General features: G+C 45.2%; 1 protein-coding gene across 1 annotated transcript; it reads left to right on the forward strand.

Annotated features, from left to right (window-relative positions):
- Positions 1 to 266: 266 nt before the first annotated feature.
- Positions 267 to 18,463, forward strand: ano7 (anoctamin 7; the record flags this gene model as incomplete). Its single annotated transcript, XM_080547645.1, has 21 exons — positions 267 to 359; positions 760 to 817; positions 1,640 to 1,791; positions 4,150 to 4,257; positions 5,329 to 5,465; positions 6,158 to 6,215; positions 6,545 to 6,655; positions 7,258 to 7,438; positions 8,155 to 8,245; positions 8,696 to 8,792; positions 9,025 to 9,168; positions 9,322 to 9,459; positions 10,172 to 10,270; positions 10,687 to 10,789; positions 10,897 to 11,008; positions 11,108 to 11,162; positions 11,508 to 11,605; positions 12,745 to 12,902; positions 14,801 to 15,006; positions 15,216 to 15,355; positions 18,277 to 18,463. 21 exons carry the CDS (start codon positions 267 to 269, stop codon positions 18,389 to 18,391), a joined length of 2,454 nt encoding a protein of 817 aa, XP_080403771.1. The 3' UTR covers positions 18,392 to 18,463.
- Between the last annotated feature and the right edge of the window lie 200 nt (positions 18,464 to 18,663).

Here is an 18,663-nt window from a genome sequence, read left to right on the forward strand (position 1 = left end):
ACTAATTATCACATAAAACACAACTACAGGAAATAAAAACGTCACACTTTACACTCAAGAAAAACATTACATCAAATATTACATAATAATAATAATAATAATAATAATAATAATAATAATAATAATAATAATAATAAAAATAAAAATAAAATAAAAAGTTTGGCTCTATGTGGTCGGTGGTCACTTGATTGGTTATCGATCAGCCATCATGTCGGTGTTGTGCTCCAGGGCTGCTGAGGGGAGGACTGCAGACAGACTGAGGTACCATGATGAAGAGAGGGGAGGAGAGGGAGGACAGCACCACCCTCATCACCATGACCAGTCAGCCAGACCTCAACTATGGGAGTCTGGATGAAGGGGTAAGGGAGGAAAGTGTGTGTGTGTGTGTGTGTGTGTGTGTGTGTTTGTACAGTACAGAATGTCAGCGTCCGACCACGCGGTTATGACTTGGTTAATTAGTGACTCAGACTTCCGTCTTTAGGAAAAGTGCAATTAATGACGGAAGTAGAAACAAGAACAATCTGTTTCCCCTTCCCCTGTGTCCCCAGAACTTCCTTAATTAGGCCCCTATACTTTTTTTTTTTTCTTCTATTATTACTCCTCGATCTTTTCAGTTTGTACGTCTTTGAGTGTCTAGAAAAGCGCTATATAAGTCTAATGTATTATTATTATTATAATTATTATTATCTTGACAAAAGAGGGTGCTTAGTGAGTGTGTCTGTGTGTGCGTTGAAATAAGATGTTTCCTAATATCCCCAGAGGTCTCAGCTCAGCTCCAGAGACAGAAATGTGTTCAGCGATGGCGTCACCCGCATCGGTGAGTACTGCTGGCTGAATGTGGTGTGAGTATAGATGTGGTATGAGTATGAGTACAGAAAGTACAATACTTTTTATGCATAGTTCCCCCGATTTTATGGTACCCAAAAGCAATGAGACAGTTGGTTTGACAAGTGTTTCTGATAAGTCAGGTGTGTTCCCTCACATCATGTGTGCAGCATAAGAGAGCTGCTCATGTCTAGTATTGATTCTAGAGTTTGCATTTGCCTTTGGAGTTTGCTATTGGTGTCTGTCAACATGAGGCCCAAAACCTTTGGCGCGCCAAAACCAACAGTTTGGATCATTAAAAAGAAATAAAAAGTACTCTATCACAGACTGCCATTGGCCCCGGGCCATGGGCTGGATTATTCTTCCTGCTACAACTGGATTGATGATTCACTTGCTTAGTCAAATGTATTGAGTGTAAGTCGCTTTGGAATAAGGCGTCTGCTAAATGCCAAACATGTAATGTAAATGTATACTGGTGAGGCAGACTTCTATAGTGTAGACCGAGGCAGACTTCTACAGTGGATGAAATGGGTGAATGCTCACCATAACTAAGAAACCCCCCAAAACAGCTGTCCTACAGATCAGGAACGCTCCCCAGGAAGTAAGCGTGAATATGTCAGAGCCAAACTACAGACACTTCACTGCAAGGTACAAACCACTAGTTATCCTAATAAAGGATGGTCAGGTTACTGAGCAGAATTAATATGTTTACAGTATCTGCAGTGCTAAGTGGAAACTGCATGAATGTATGTATGTATGTATGTATGTATGTATCCAATATGTACAATATACTCTTGGGCCCCTCGGCGGACAGACTTTGTGTTGGTTTGGGAGGAGAGTTTGGCCGTGCAGAAGGACGAGGTGGAAGGAGACCAGAAGTCCAGCCATGCCACCCGGGACACCCACCGGAGGTGGAGGGAAGAGTTCATGTCCCGCCTCCAGGCTGCAGGCCTCAAACAGGAGACGGTGAGCTGTGATAACACTTCACACAGTAAAGATGTAAAGGGTAAATGGACTGCACTTATATAGCGCTTTTTTTGCTGCTCCAAAGCGCTTTACAACGGCCTCTCATTCACCCATTCACACACCGATGGCGGCCAAGCTGCCATGCAAGGTGCTGGCCCGCTCACTGGGAGCAATTTGGGGTTCGGTGTCTTGCCCAAGGACACTTCGACATGTGGCCAGCCGGGGCTCGAACCGCCGATCTGCCAACCTTGTGATCATTAGACTCTACCTCCTGCGCCACAGCCGGCCCACGTAATAGCATAATACGTCACACATTAAAGATGTAGCGTAACACTTCACACATTAAAGACGTAGCATACACAACTGTCATCTTAACTGTTCCCAGACAGGCTGTCTCTGAGGTGTTGTAGAGAAAGACTACATTTTTCCCTAATAAATTCGGTTGGATATGGAACTCCAAAATTCAGTGAATGAAGACAGGTACAAATCTAATAACAATGATTAATAATGTTTGAATACAAGCCGGCAGGTGTACAGTACTATCTCTCTCTAAGAGATAACCAGAGGACGTCAAACAACAAAGAAAAGGGCAATACTTATTGGAGAGAAAGTTTCTTGAGAAACTTCCAACTGTACATATTACTCTGCATTGTGTTCTTTATGCAACTATGGTTATGCAAAATTATGAATGCAATTAATTGTAATTAACATGTAACATTGGTTATACAAAATGGTTAATAAATGCAATATACCAAATGGTTTGCCTTCCACAGTGTACAGTCCAGAATCCAGACAGGTGTAGGAACACTGTGTCAATATTGAACAGGTGCTTTAACACGGCCTTCGGGGAGCTTGTCTAACTAGTGATTTGCTGTGTACCTTTCTGAGGGCAGCAGAGTCAACAAGCCACGTTCCTGTCAGGTTTCTGTTTACATCAGATGGTCATCACAACTGTGTTCATATGATACAGTTCATATGATACAGTTCATATGATACAGTTCATTTTTCACACTTTTATTTAATGTTACGTAACAAAGATGAGTGTCTTGTAGACTTTCTTAGTGTATAGAACCCTTTTGTCTAAATCTATGGAAATGGTCATTTGGTATTATTGTGTACCACAATAATTATTGTGGTACACAATAATAACTAGTATTATTTTTTGTACATGTGGTACACAATAATAACTAGTATTATTACTAGTAGTAGTAGTATTGTAGTAGAATTAATAGTATTAACTACAGTAAATACTACAGTATATCATGTAGTTTCTGTACATATTGCTTCCTCACAGGACATTTCTTGGTGCTACATTAGTCAGGTGACACGCTGCTACAAACACGTTTCAAGTTGTATTGTCACGTCACATTACACAAGTGTAAGAGAAAGAAATACTAGGCTTTGGTTCCTGGCATTGCAGCACAAGACAACAAGGCAATAGGCAAGATAAGGCCAGATAAAACATGTGACAATAGTAGAGGTCAAAAGTGAGACATTTGGACAAGTGACAAGTTGTAGGAGACAAATAGACAAATAAGACAGGATACAATTAGCAGCACAAATAGTAAAACACAATAAAATAGTACAAGTAGAATGTCGAGTATTGCACTTGCACATGTGGCAGTGGGTATGAGAGGTAGTATTGAGTAAAGAGACTGTGTGCTTAAGGTTAGGTAGTCCGTACACATGGGCTGTGCTTGGGGATGATAGTCAGTTGTCTACGGTTGGCTTGTTTATGAGCCTGATCGGCTGGGGGAAGTAGCTGTTGGTTCCCTTCAGTGTTGCTTCCTCGCACTCCAAGCTCACACAAGTCTACAGGGGCGGCTGTGTCTCAGGAGGTAGAGCTGCCGTCTAATGATCGCAAGATTGGCAGATCGGCGGTTCGAGCCCCGGCTGGCCACATGTTGAAGTGTCCTTGAGCAAGACACTGAACCCCAAATTGCTCCCAGTGAGCGGGCCGGCGCCTTGCATGGTAGCTTGCCGCCATTGGTGTGTGAATGGGTGAATGAGAGGCCATTGTAAAGCGCTTTGGATAAAGGCGCTATATAAGTGCAGTCCATTTACCATTTACCAGTCTCAAACTTGCATACTCTATATTTCCAACACATGTTTCTGAGATTGAAATACACAGATGAAAACCAACTACGATACGCCACCAAAAACCAATTTAATGGCGCAAATTGGGGTGTTTCAGCTTGAGGAGTGTATTAACCATCTCAACTTGGTTACACACGCTAAACTGAGAAACTAGCGATTTGACTCAGGTATGACTCAGGTATGCACTTCTTCTGCACTTCTTCTGCACAAATTCAAAACATTCAACGGTTTATGTTTCCCTGTTTGCCTGTGTTCCATCAGAAGGAAGTTCGGCAAACAAAGAAGAAGATCTTCTACGTCCTCCTCAGCGCCCCCTGGAGTCTGCTGTGCTACTACGCCGAGGAGATCAGTCTCAGAGTCCCCCTGCAGGTCAGTCAGTCCCCATGTCCCCATGGCCCCATGTCCCCAGGTCCCCATGTCCCCATGTCCCCAGGTCCCTGTAGTTTTCCTGTCACACATAAAGACATGCCTAGACTCATGCCAAGAATCAGAGAATCAGCCTTGGACCTTGGAAACTGCTTTGACTTTTTAAATCCCACCTCAAAACCTACCTGTTCTCCCATGCATACAAACTCCCCTACCCCTAACCATCTCCCCTAACCCTGCCACCCCCCCTCCTCCCCTCCTGGACATTGCTGGGTTAATTGTTCCCTGTGGCTGTTGGTTAACTCTGTGTTCTATGTGCTCATGTTATCTGTTGCTTGTTGTTTCTGTGTTTTCTGTTTTTCCCATATTGTCAGCGTCTTTGAGCCCCGGAAAAGCGCTATATAGCGCTATATAGGCTACACTGAATTATTATTATTATTATTATTATTATTATTATTATTATTATTATTATTATTATTATTATTATTTATTTTTTTGGACCATGTGGGAACATGGTTATGGCTGTGGAGAAACACAGAGGTTTTGATACGTCACTGAGATACATTGGTAACATATGAGACATGGACAGTGATAATGTTTATTATACAACAGTTAGTTCCGACCAAGTAATTTGATTGGACAAGAGGCATTCCATGAGTGCCGATATACAGTATAACAGCACTGGGACTTTTAACTATATGTATCACTCCGCAGCACAGGTGTTCCGTTGATGAAATGACCGTTAATACAAAGTAGCTAGCCTGCGGATGTTTGTGTTCAGGTTACTAGGCAACAGTCCAGTTGAAGTTCATTTGCAGAACAATTTTTTGTTGAAATATAAAAAACAAATGATTAAATAAACTAACAAATCATAATCTGTTGTCGCTTATTACTGTTAACTAATAAATGGCGCTGTACAGTAGAACTGTTGTATAAAAGCAATATCACACTCGAGGTCGTGCTGTTATACTGAATATCAGCACGGCTGTGATTCGGTCGTAGGTACGAGGCCGCAGTCATCGGCAGTATAACAGCACGACCTCTCGTGTGATATTGCTTAATTGTATCCTCTAGGTGGTGACCACGCCAAACTGTAACTGGTCAGAGAGGGTGCTGGAGAGGCTGGGCGTCCCAAACCTCATGGCCCAGGACGTCCCCAACCAGCCCCCAAACTTCTACACTTGCCAGTTCCGCAATAACAAGCTGGAGAGGTATTGTACTCAGGGTTCCCGCGCTGGTCTTAAAAAGCCTTTAAGTCTAAAATCCAGCAATGTGATTTATAAGGCCTAAAAAGGTCTTACATTTCAGTTATTAGGTCAGAAAAATTAGGTGCTAGGTATTAAGAATGAGATTAGCTTAGGAAATCAGTCCGACCACATCTATTTACACGGAAATGGAAATTTACTTTTGAGTAATTATGGGACTTTTTTATGGGAATTATATTAATTATCCTTCAGACTTTTTTGTCTGTATGGCAGTGAAATCCCTAATTTAATCACCTCGAGGATGACAAAAAGCTATCATATGGTGTCGCGAATAGGTCTAAAATTATATTCAAAGAGGTCTAAAAAAGTCTTAAATGTGACTTGTTGAAACTTGTAGGAACCCTGTGTACTGTAAACCTTCACTAAGATCACACTGTAAACCTTCAGTAAGATCACACTGTAAACCTTCAGGCATGAGTATATTCCAGCTGGAAGTGTGTAAAATTAAGTTAAAACTAAATCAGCTCTCATGTTTAATCACATAAGAGTTGTGTTTGTGTTTGACGAGTTGCATGGAAACTTATTCAATGTTTAACTTTAATTGATTGAGTGAGTCATTTATTGATTTGATTGAGTCCTTTATTCACAAATCTTTTGGTATTCTTAAATGGACTGCACTTATTTTTACACGACTATAGGTTTCTGGGTAGTGACAATAATGATACTTTCTTCAAGACCACCCAGAGACATCAAGTGGTGAGTTGAACATTACGCTTTCAACTTGAGATTTCAACAGTGTCTGAATAACTTATGGAAACATGAGCCAATAGCCAAACACTACTTTGACTTCCACTGTGCACTGTAAACTTTTGTAATGGTTTGAGTGGTTTCTTTATGTACTGTAGGTAAATGTAATGTAAATCCACTCAACAAATAATAGTGGAAATGTGATCAACGTTTTGTTTTCAGACTCTCTTTTGACAGTCTCTCAGAGAGCTGTTTTCACAGTTTTCAGAGTCTGTCAGAGACCTGTTGTCAGAGTTGCAATATCTGAAGTACTTGTATTCCTTCCTCTGGCCTCCTAGCTCTATGAGATCTTAGCACGAACACCGTATGGAGTATTGAAGAGGGGAGAGGTGGGCATCGACCGGCTACTTAGTGAGAACGCCTTCTCTGCTGCATACCCCCTGCATGAGGTTAGTGTCCTCCCCCTACACTGAACATTGAATCTAAATATGATGCTGTACTCCTCCTCACCTACAAAGCCCTCCATAGCCTGGCACCCCCTTTACCTGACTGACCTCCTTCTCCCCCACCGCCCTACCCATACCCTCCGATCCTCATCCACTGTTCCGATCACTGTCCCACCCTCGAAACTCAAAGGCTTCGGAGACCGTGCTTTCTCACGAGCTGCACCCTGCCTCTGGAACTCTCTCCCTCAACCACTCAGAGACTCACCCTCACTCTCCACTTTTAAATCCTACCTCAAGGCCTACCTGTTCTCCCACGCATACAACCTTCCCTACCCCTAACCGTCTCCCCTAACCCTGCCACCCCCCCCCCCTCCCCCCCTGGATATTGCTGTGTTAATTGTTCCCTGTGCCTGTTCGTTAACTCTGTGTTCTATGTGCTCATGTTATCTGTTGCTTGTTGTTTCTGTGTTTTCTGTTTTTACCGTATTGTCAGCGTCTTTGAGCCCCGGAAAAACGCTATATGAATACAATGAATTATTATTATTATTATTATTATTATTATTGATGTTGCCATCCTAAGCCACTCTCCCCCTTTGACCCTGTAGGGCCCCTTTGATACACTGGAGGCTCCAGGTGACCCCCAGACAGGCGCCCCCCAGACCCTCAGCCAGAGGCAGGTTCTGTACCGGTACTGGGCTACCTGGGCCTGCTGGAGGAAGTACCAGCCTCTGGACCACATCCGCCAGTACTTCGGCGAGAAGATCGCACTGTACTACGCCTGGCTAGGTACGCTTTGGGCCGTGTCTTGAAGGCTAGATTTAGACACTGCCTATGTAACCCTAACCCGTATACTCAACTGCCCTGAACTGACTACTATAAGGGTACTGAACTACACTGATGTCAACTACCTACTAAGCTTTAGTTCATTCTACCACTGTTAGATGGATTGTACCCTACTCCATGGCCGACTCTGACAACCCCCCAACTCTCTTTCTCTCTATCCATCTATCCATCCATCTATCCATCCATCTATCCATCCATCTATCCATCCATCTATCCATCCATCTATCCATCCATCTATCTATCCATCTATCTATCTATCTATCCATCTATCTATCTATCCATCCAACTATCTATCCATCCATCCATCCCTCCATCCCTCCCTCCATCCCTCCATCCATCCCTCCCTCCATCCACCCCTCCATCCCTCCATCCATCCATCCCTCCATCCCTCCATCCATCCATCCTTCACACCCTCCCTCCATCCCTCCATCCATCCATCCATCTATCCCTCCATCCATCCATCGATCTATCCCTCCATCCATCCATCCATCCCTCACACCCTCCCTCCCTCTCTCTCTCCCTCCCTCCCTCCCTCCATCTATCCATATATCCATCTATCCATCTATCCATCTATCCATCTATCCATCCATCCATCCCTCACACCCTCCCTCCCTCCCTCCCTCCCTCCCTCCATCTATCCATCTATCTATCTCTTGAAGGATTCTACACAGGCTGGCTGGTCCCGGCAGCGGTTGTTGGAACGTTGGTGTTTCTGTTTGGCATCTGGGAGACGGTCACTGATGTGCCAGCGTGAGTATGAGGAGGGGAGGTCTCTAGGGAACAACATATGTGACACAGTCTGATCATTTGGTCCGCATGTCGGCAACCAATCAAAATGTTCCGACTTTTCTTTTGAAACACGGAACTACGTTTCAACGTTGTTGAGAATCACAACACAAACTCGCTAGTCAAGCCAAAATACTACAACAACGCAATGGATTGGGTGAGTAATCCCCACTGCTACCTAGTTAACTAGAACACTACTTTACATTGTTAGCAGGCTCACAGAACAAGCTGTGTTAGTTGACTAGCTAGGTGTCGTTGATTTTCAACGAGGAAATGTATTCACCTTTTTTGAAAGAAAAGTCAGATCTTTACATCAGATCCCGACATGAGAAGCAAAGCATTAGAACGTGTCACATATACTGTACATCCTCTTAAAAACGTCTTAGCTCATGATGCACGTCCTCTGTCCCGCAGACAGGAGATCTGTGAGAGCGGGCAGGACTACGTCATGTGTCCTTTGTGCAACATCTGCTCCTACTGGAACCTGTCCAGCATCTGCTACACCTTCAAGGTGTGTGTGTGTGTGTGTGTGTTTGTATGTATGTGTATGTATGTGTGTGTGTGTGTGTGTGTGTGTGTTCAATTGCTGTGCTGTGTACTGCATCGTTCATTATGTTCTAGTATGAGTGTGCATGTTTTAGTCACTGTTAACTGTATTACCACCCTTTGAGTTGCATTTCATGTACGAAAGGCGCTATATAAATAAAGCTTTACTTACTTACTTACTTACCCTCTCTTGGCAGGCAGGGTTGCTGTTTGACAACGGGGGGACGGTGTTCTTCAGTATCTTCATGTCTCTCTGGGCCGTCACCTTCCTGGAGTACTGGAAGCGTACCAGCGCTGTGTTGTCTCACCACTGGGACTGCTCAGAGTTTGAGGATATTGAGGTAGATGATGTCTAAGCCTAAAAGAATGGCAGGGTTCCCACAGGGTCCTGAGAAAAGGGTTAGGGTTAGACTTGTTGAGACGTGCAGGAACCCTGATTGGAAAACAACTCTAGCAGCAACAAGGAGTTGATTACGTCGCCCTCTTCTATGCAGGAGCGCCCGAGGCCAGAGTTCACCGCCATGGCGCCCATGACCGTGCGGAACCCAGTGACCGGAGCAGAGGAACCCTACTTCCCCGAGCGGAGGCGCTTCAACCGCACCCTGACTGGCTGCATGGTCATAATCACCATGGTGAGATCATAATAATAATAATAATAATAATAATAATAATAATAATTCATTGTATTTATATAGCGCTTTTCCGAGGCTCAAAGACGCTGACAATATGGGAGAAACGGAAAACACAGAAACAACAAGCAATAGATAACATGAGCACATAGTTAACGAACGGGGAGGGGGGGTGGCAGGGTTAGGGGAGGTTGTATGCATGTCCAGGGGGGAGGGGGAGTGGCAGGGTTAGAGGAGATGGGTAGGGGAGGTTGTATGCATGTCCAGGGGGGGGGGGGGGGGTGGAGGGGGGTGACAGGGTTAGGGGAGATGGGTAGGGGAGGTTGTATGCATGTCCAGGGGGGGAGGGGTGGAGGGGGGTGACAGGGTTAGAGGAGATGGGTAGGGGAGGTTGTATGCATGTCCAGGGGGGGGGGGGGGGGGGGGGGTGGCAGGGTTAGAGGAGATGGTTAGGGGTAGGGGAGGTTGTATGCATGTCTGGGGAGGGGGGGGGGGTGGCAGGGTTAGGGGAGATGGTTAGGGGTAGGGAAGGTTGTAAGCATGGGGGAACAGGTAGATGCTATAGGAGATTGTATACTTGTACATGAGACAGCATGTATACCATACCAATGCAAATTAACTATGCTGTCCACAAATATGTTGTCTTATTATGGCATACTTAATCCCTTCCCAGAAGCTCTGACCTTCACTATTTGGAACTATTTGTCTTTCACAGGTGGCTGTGGTCGTAATATTCCTGATTGCAATCATCTTATACCGGACGATTCTGAGCATTATCATCCACAAATCCGGCAATGCTTTCTTCATTTTGTCTGTGAGTCCTACGTAGTGAGATTGACAGGGTTCCCACGGGTCCTTGAAAGTTTGTGAATTTGAGAAAAAGAAATCAAGGTCTTTTGACTAGTTATTTTGCTTTTACAAGTTGAAAAGTAGACATGGGTCATTGAAAGTGCTTGAATTCCCCTCTCTCTCTCTCTCTCTAAAAAAAATAATATATATATTCAAAAATGTTTTACTTAGCTCGTCAACTAGTTCTGTCTCAAACTATGCTATTTTGGGTCCTTGAATTTGAGGGAATTGAGTCTTGAAAGTCCTTGAAGGGTGCTTGAAAGTCCTTAAAAGGTGCTTGAATTTGATGTTTCAGAAGGTGTGGGAACCCTGGATTGATAAACACTGTATGGTAACACAGAGCAGCATTATAAACTTGAATGAAACCCCCGTTAACTACAGGCAGGGAGGATAGCCAGCCTGACCGGGTCTGTGTTGAACCTGCTGGTGATCTTAATGCTGTCACGCGTCTACACGTTCCTAGCCAAGATCCTGACACGCTGGGGTGAGTTGAACTCTCAGTTGGGCAGATCAGAAGATTATGACTCATAGTCAATGGCTACTCAAATACTCAAATGTTTGCTCACGTTATTTGCTTTACTGTGTTGTCAGAGATGCACCGGACACAGAGCAAATATGAGGATATGTTCGTTCTGAAGGTCTTCATCTTCCAGTTTGTCAACTTCTACTCCTCCCCTGTATACATTGCGTTCTTCAAAGGCAGGTAAGTAATATCAGAAAAGGCCACGAAGGATCCTGTCCTTATCAGATTATGCAAATCAACAATAGTGCCTCCCACATTGATATCCTTGTGTTTTTTCAGGTTTGTTGGTTACCCTGGGAACTACTACACCCTCTTGGGAATAAGGAACGAGGATGTGAGTGATATCCTTTAACACTTAATCAGCCATGAGGGGTAATTTGACCCCTGTGAATAAAATAAAAAGTTATATCTTTGCACTCGATCAAATTTCAAGACCCTCCTTTCATGACTTTCCCTAGATATGTGCATTCTACCACCCAGTATCCTTACACTTTCAAAATCACATCAGGATAAGCTCTAATATAAAGCTATTTTGCAGTTTTTCTGTGTAGGAAGCAGGCTGATTTACAAGCGGCCAACTAGTGGTCGTTGTGTGTAAATAGCAGTTTGAGCATTGTGTCTTTTAGTAGGTAAAAAAGGCACGGCTGTTCTAGTGTTAAGTCTTTCTGTTCATTTGCAGTGTGGTGCTGGAGGATGTCTTATTGAACTGGCCCAGGAGCTGCTGATCATCATGGTGGGCAAACAGGTCATCAACAACATCCAGGAGTTTGTTTGCCCGTGAGTCATTTACATTTACATTTTTGGCATTTAGCAGACACCTTATTCCAAAGCGACTTACAATCAATACATTGCAGCAAGTGAATCATCAATCCACCAGTCGTAGCAGGAAGAATAATCCAGCTCAGGCCCGGGGCCATTGGCAGTCTCTGTGATGGAAAAATCAACTTCTAAAAAACCTAGACTTTTTATTTATTTATTTATTATTATATAGACACTGGAGAAACAGAGAAACAGTACAAGGGGTGCAATAGAAGTTTTAGGGGACACAGTAAAGGGGGAAAAGCGGGTGTCTTCAGGAGATGCAGTGCTGGGGGGCAGTAGAAGTCTCAGGAGGAGCAGTTAAGGTGTAACCTGAAGAGATGGAGGTCTTCATTCTCCGACGGAAGATGGGTAGTGACTCTGCAGCTCTGACAGCCGTGGGAAGCTCATTCCACCAGCGGGGAGCCAGTGTCGTGAAGAGACGTGATCGGGTAGTCCTATAGCACCATAGCTCCCCCTACTTTTGTCTTTTATTTATAGTGACCTATTAATTGTTGACAACAAAAACAGACAGATCCACAAGTTATGCGTGCTTAAAGAGAGAACGCTCGGGGCAGCTGTGGCGCCGGAGGTAGAGCCACCTTCTAATGATGTTGATGTCTAATGATGCCACATGTTGAAGTGTCCTTGGGCAAGACACTGAACCCCAAATTGCTCCCAGTGAGCGGGCCGGCGCCTTGCATGGTAGCTTGCCGCCATTGGTGAATGAGAGGCCGTTGTAAAGCGCTTTGGATAAAGGCGCTATATAAGTCAGTCCATTTACAAGTTATGCATGCTTAAAGAAATGGACTGCACTTATATAGCGCCTTTATCCAAAGCACTTTACAACGGCCTCTCATTCACCCGTTCACACACACATTCACACACCAATGGCGGCAAGCTACCATGCAAGGCGCCGGCCCGTTCACTGGGAGCAATTTGGGGTTCAGTGTCTTGCCCAAGGACATTGCGATATGTGGCCAGCCGGGGCTCGAACCGCCGATCTGCCAACCTTGCGTTCATTAGACGGCGGCTCTACCTCCTGAACCACAGCCGCCCCAAAAGAGAGAGAGAACGCCTCTTAACAGGCTCCATTTCTCTCCTTCGTCTCTTCATAGGAAACTGAAGGCGTGGTGGCAGAAGCGGAAGCTCCATCCTAAGGTCAGAGCTGATGACGGGGAGGCGCGAGAGGAGGGGGGGCAGGGCGCCACACCCTGGGAGACAGACTACCAGCTCCTGCTGTGTGAGGGACTGTTCACTGAGTATCTGGAGATGGGTAAGTGTTTCCTCTCACCTACACTAGAATGAAATACACCCCCACACAAATACGAATACTACCCCCCCCCCACCCAAGTTTGCTAACTAACTGTAGGTATTTAGTGAATGTAAAACTGTTGGTTATGATATTGAGTGGGTTCTTCATCGCTTAAATTTTCTGGAATGCCAGGTTTCACAATTCCTGACATGCAGACCTTTTCATCAAACCGTGTCACATTTATGCACTAGACGATGTTGGCAACACGGTCTGTTAGTTCTGTTGTGTTTTTGTAGAACGGACTCTGTCTCTGCTCCATGTGAGGAGCTTTTGCATCGTGGCACTAAAGATCAGCTTCTGAAAATTGCAGACGACTATAAACTTGATCTAAGTGGTCTTGGTGATTAACGTAAAGGAAATATAAAGGCTATGGTTAAACTGCTGCTGCTGGTATCTGTGTCAATCACTCTGATATTAACCAGTGCCTCCCCAACTATTGGTCGCAGTGCACGTCATTGCAGCAGAGCACGCGCATGCCCAGTGTACTTGAATACGCGATTCCATGTGGCCAGAGATCCTTTTGCGCGACGGTGTGAAAACGCTTGTGTGGCCAGAGATCAGATCGGCTCCAAGATTGCATTTGGTCATCGTGTCGCCTACGCCTGAGTCACTTGGTTAACACTGCAACAGCCGTGCCTTTTTTACCTATTAAAAGACCCCCTCTTTACAATACTCAAGCTGCTACTTACACACAACGACCACTAGTTGGCCGCTTGTAAATTAGCCTGCTTCCTACACAGAAAAACTACAAAATAGCTCTATATTAGCCTATTGTGATTTTGAAAATGTAAGGATACTGGGTGGTAGAACGCACATATCTAGGAAAAGTCATGAAAGGAGGGTCCTGAAATTTGATCGAATGCAAAGATATAACATTTTTCTTTACTCACAGTCAAATGACCCCTCATGGCTGTTCTAGTGTTAAAAGTCAATGTTTTATTGGGCCAGCAATGGAGAAACACAGCTGAAGGGAGAAATACTGACATGCTGTCTTACTGTTTCACTTCTTACATTAGCCCTTAGTCAATGTTATTGTTCCATCATTCCAAAGATCCATGTGCTACGTAGGTCATAGAGACCTTGCCACGAAACTTTACGAAAAAGAGAAAGTCAAACGATATTGTTGTGGATTTAATTGATTCTTAGTAGATTGAGTAGAACTTATAAAGCACAAAGAGCTTAAATCAATTGACTCCAAAGAGGCCTTTTATTAAGCAAAGTTACATGAGCTCAGAGAGAAAATAGAAGAGTCAAAAAGCCCCCTCCTGTCAGAGGGACACACATTTATAGCAGTTTCCTGTCTGATGAGGTCACTACTGTTGCTTAACCAATCATAATCATCTGCGCCACAGTTCTTGGCACATCTCTTACAGGAAGGGAAGGCCTTCCTTTAGTGCTAGATTCCCCAGAATGTAGAGAGACTTCAATTCTCAGTATAAAATGATATAAAACTACAATATCATATCTACCAAATGAATTCACTTGCGCTCTGTATAATACACTCTCTGAATGTATAACATTTAGATGGATAGGGAATCGGCTTGGTAAATGGTAAATGGACTGCACTTATATAGCGCCTTTATCCAAAGCGCTTGACAACGGCCTCTCATTCACCCATTCACACACACATTCACACACCAATGGCGGCAAGCTTCCATGCAAGGCGCCGGCCCGCTCACTGGGAGCAATTTGGGGTTCAGTGTCTTGCCCAAGGACACTTCGACATGTGGCCAGCCGGGGCTCGAACCGCCGATCTGCCCACCTTGCGATCATTAGACGGCGGCTCTACCTCCTGAGACACAGACGCTTGACATTGTAAAAACCGTTCCTGTCCTCTGACTGTGCTGTTTTCTTTGCAGTGCTCCAGTTTGGGTTCATCACCATCTTCGTAGCAGCGTGTCCCCTGGCTCCCCTCTTCGCCTTGTTCAACAACTGGGTGGAGGTTCGTTTAGACGCACAGAAGTTTGTGTGTGAATACCGCCGGCCTGTGGTGGAGCGGGCGCAGGACATTGGGATCTGGCTCAACATCCTGCAAGTCATCACCCACCTGGCTGTCATTAGCAACGTAAGAGAGCTTCTCTCAACTGTGTGTGTGTGTGTGTGTGTGTGTGTGTGTGTGTGTGTGTGTGTGTGTGTGTGTGTGTGTGAGAGAGAGAGAGAGAGAGAGAGAGAGAGAGAGAGAGAGATAGCATGCACATGTGTCTCTATGTGTGCTTATATGTACTGTATGTAGTGGGCTTCAAGGTAATTCAGTTTTCTGTCTGTTTTCCCCAGGCCTTCCTGATAGCTTTCACCTCTGACCTCGTGCCGCGCCTGTACTACCGCCACAACACTAACGGCAGTCTGAAGGGCTTCATCAACTTCACCCTGGCTACGTCCCCTAGCAACTTCACCAACAGCCATGTACAATGTCGGTAAGAGTACGGTAGAGGCTAAGCAGGCTTCGACAGTAGCGCTTGCCCGGAGCAAGTAAAACATTCGCTGGGTTTGTTTGCGTGAGCCCGACGACGCTGCTGGATCATGGATATGTTTACCTGTGTGCAGACGGGGCCAGACCAGACTAGATGATCGTGGAGTGAAGATATTATTAAAGCATACGTGCTTGTCGATCACCCGTCGCATCGCATACGCTTTGATAATATCTTCACTCCACGATCATCTAGTCTGGTCTGGCGCCTGCGCCGTCTGTTGTTCTTCCTGCGCACAGGTAAAAATATCCAGGATCCAGCAGCATCGTCGGGCTCGCGCAAACAAACCCGGAGAATTTTTGACTTGCTCCAGGCAAGCGGGCAAGCGTTACTGTCGAACCCTGCGCTAAGTGGGATCCTTGAGACAACCCAACCCTAAACCCTAAACCCTAACCCTCAGGCCACACCAAACTATCAGAAAACTGATATTAAAATATATATATATATACATATATACGCATGAAAACACGATGGATTTGATCCGTGGTATTCAGGTATTCATGTCTTTTGAAACAATAAGTCAATACGAAACCTTGTTTTCTAAACAGACGAACGGACTGTAGAAAGTTTAACTTCTTCAAACTGTTTTTTGTCTGTTACAAAAACTGCCAAAGCCTATGAAACGACACGGACAGACCCTCGACAACTCTGCTGCCCGTCAACGGATGGCTCTCATCGAGAAACCATGACTCAATCTGTAACATTTAATCAGCCATGAGGACCCTCCGTTCATGAATTTTCCTAGATATGTGCGTTCTACCACCCAGTAGGAAAAAGACCAAGCTGAACCGCAAGAAATACATCGCGGACCCTGCTTTTACAAGACAGCTTACTATGGAAGAGCTGGAAGGGGGAATCTCTATCCTCAAACCAGGAAAGGCAATTGGACTGGATAACATCGCAACCGAACAGATCAAGCACTTCGGTCACAAGGCAAAGACGAGGCTTCTACAGCTCTACAATGAGTGCTTAACAACACACAAGCTCCCTAACATCTGGAAGAAAGCCCACATTATAGCACTGTTGAAACCGGGGAAAGATCCATCCGCTCCTAAGAACTTCAGACCAATCTCACTTTTGAGTCACACCTACAAGCTCTTTGAACGTCTGATCCTCAACAGAATCTGTACCTTTGTTGACGAACACCTCATCCCTGAACAAGCAGGTTTCCGCCCTGGCAAGTCAACAACTAGCCAAGTACTCAACCTCACCCAGTACATCGAAGACGGATATGAGGAAGGGATGGTAACTGGTGTGGTGTTAGTCGACCTCTCAGCTGCCTATGACACAGTCAATCACAGACGTCTCCTCAGCAAGATCCTGGAGACCACAAGAGACACCCGTCTGACAGAACTGATTGAAAGCATGCTTGAAAATAGGCACTTCTTCGTTGAGCTAGGAGGAAAGAAAAGCAGGTGGCGAAAACTCAAGAATGGCCTTCCACAAGGAAGTGTGCTTGCACCACTTCTCTTTAATATCTACACCAACGACCAACCAAAAAGCGCAGACACCCGCCGCTTCATCTATGCAGACGATCTTGGCATAGGTGCACAAGCCACTGATTTCACAGTTGTGGAAGACAGACTCTCCAACGCTCTGGCAGAGCTAACACCGTACTATGAAGAGAACCACCTACGTGCAAACCCATCTAAGACACAGGTGTGTGCCTTCCACCTGAGAAACCGTGAAGCCAAGCGCCAACTGAAGGTCAGCTGGTCAGGAACCTCCCTTGAACACTGTGAGCACCCAGTCTACCTAGGGGTAACCCTGGACAGATGCCTCTCTTTTAAGACCCACACTGAGAAGACCAAGTGTAAAGTGAGTGCGAGGAACAACATCATCCGCAAGCTCACTGGCACAACCTGGGGTGCTAACCCACAGACTCTGAAGTCAACCGCACTAGCTCTCTGCTACTCAGTTGCCGAGTATGCCTGCCCAGTATGGGAGCGAGCTGCCCATGCCAAGAAGCTGGATCCCGCCCTCAATGCTAGCTGTCGCCTTATCACAGGCTGTCTGAAATCAACACCAACAGACCGTCTGTACATCCTGGCAGGCATAGCCCCACCAGAGATACGACGAAATGCAGCAAGTAAAAAAGAGCGCCAACAACAGTCTACTGACCAAAGACATCCTCCCTTTGGCCATGTGCCAGCCAAAAGCCGCCTTAAATCAAGGAAACGTTTCCTGAAGAGCGTCCCGCCCCTCGGAACACCGAGCACAAGCAGTGAAAGAGTCACTCGGTGGGAAGAAAGGCTGGACAAACTCCCACCAGCAACAACAATGGAGCTAAAGGCGAGCGAGGCACTGCCCCCTGGAGCAGACACCAACTACGCAGTGTGGAAATGCCTAAACAGGATAAGATCTGGTGTTGGACTTACAAAAGCCACTCTCGCCAAATGGGGATACCTAAATGACGGGGACGTTGTGTGTGACTGTGGCACTGAACCACAGACCATGCAGCACCTCCTGATATGCCCCCTGCTGGAACAGCCCTGCACATCAACGGACTTGGCAGAGTTCAATGAGAAGGGACAGCAATGTGTTCAGCTGTGGTTGAACCACATCTAGCCAAGCCTTGTAACTGACTCTCTTGTGGACACGAAAAGAAGAAGACCACCCAGTATCTTTACATTTTCAAAATCACTTCAGGATACGCTAGTATAAAGCTATTTTGCAGTTTTTCTGTGTGGGAATCAACTAGTGGTCATTGTGTGTAAATAGCAGGTTAGCATTTTAGTAGGTAAAAAGGCACGGCTGTTCACTAGTGTTAACGGATACCATGATTTGGTTTGGCCTGAGGATACATTTATTCCAAACCCTTATTACATCTGCAAGTGGCATTGTTATCTAGTGTATATATTCTGTAGTTACAGAGGATACAGAGACAAAAATGGAGATTTCCTACCAGATTACTTCCACCTTCTGGCTATCAGGCTGGGCTTTGTCATCATTTTTGAGGTAAGTTTCATAGAGTTCAGATGAGATTACAAGCCATTACAATTAAAATCTGCAAACATCTGACTGACTTTTTACAGAAATAAATTAACCTTTACTATCCTGCGTTAAATGGTAAATGGACTGACTTATATAGCGCCTTATTCCAAAGCGCTTTACAACGGCCTCTCATTCACCCATTCACACACACACCAATGGCGGCAAGCTACCATGCAAGGCGCCGGCCCGCTCATTAGGAGCAATTTGGGGTTCAGTGTCTTGCCCAAGGACACCTCGACATGTGCCAGCCGGGGTTTGAA

This window comes from Nansenia antarctica (assembly GCF_963989245.1).
Source record: "Nansenia antarctica genome assembly, chromosome: 17".
In the NCBI taxonomy this organism is placed as follows: domain Eukaryota; kingdom Metazoa; phylum Chordata; class Actinopteri; order Argentiniformes; family Microstomatidae; genus Nansenia; species Nansenia antarctica.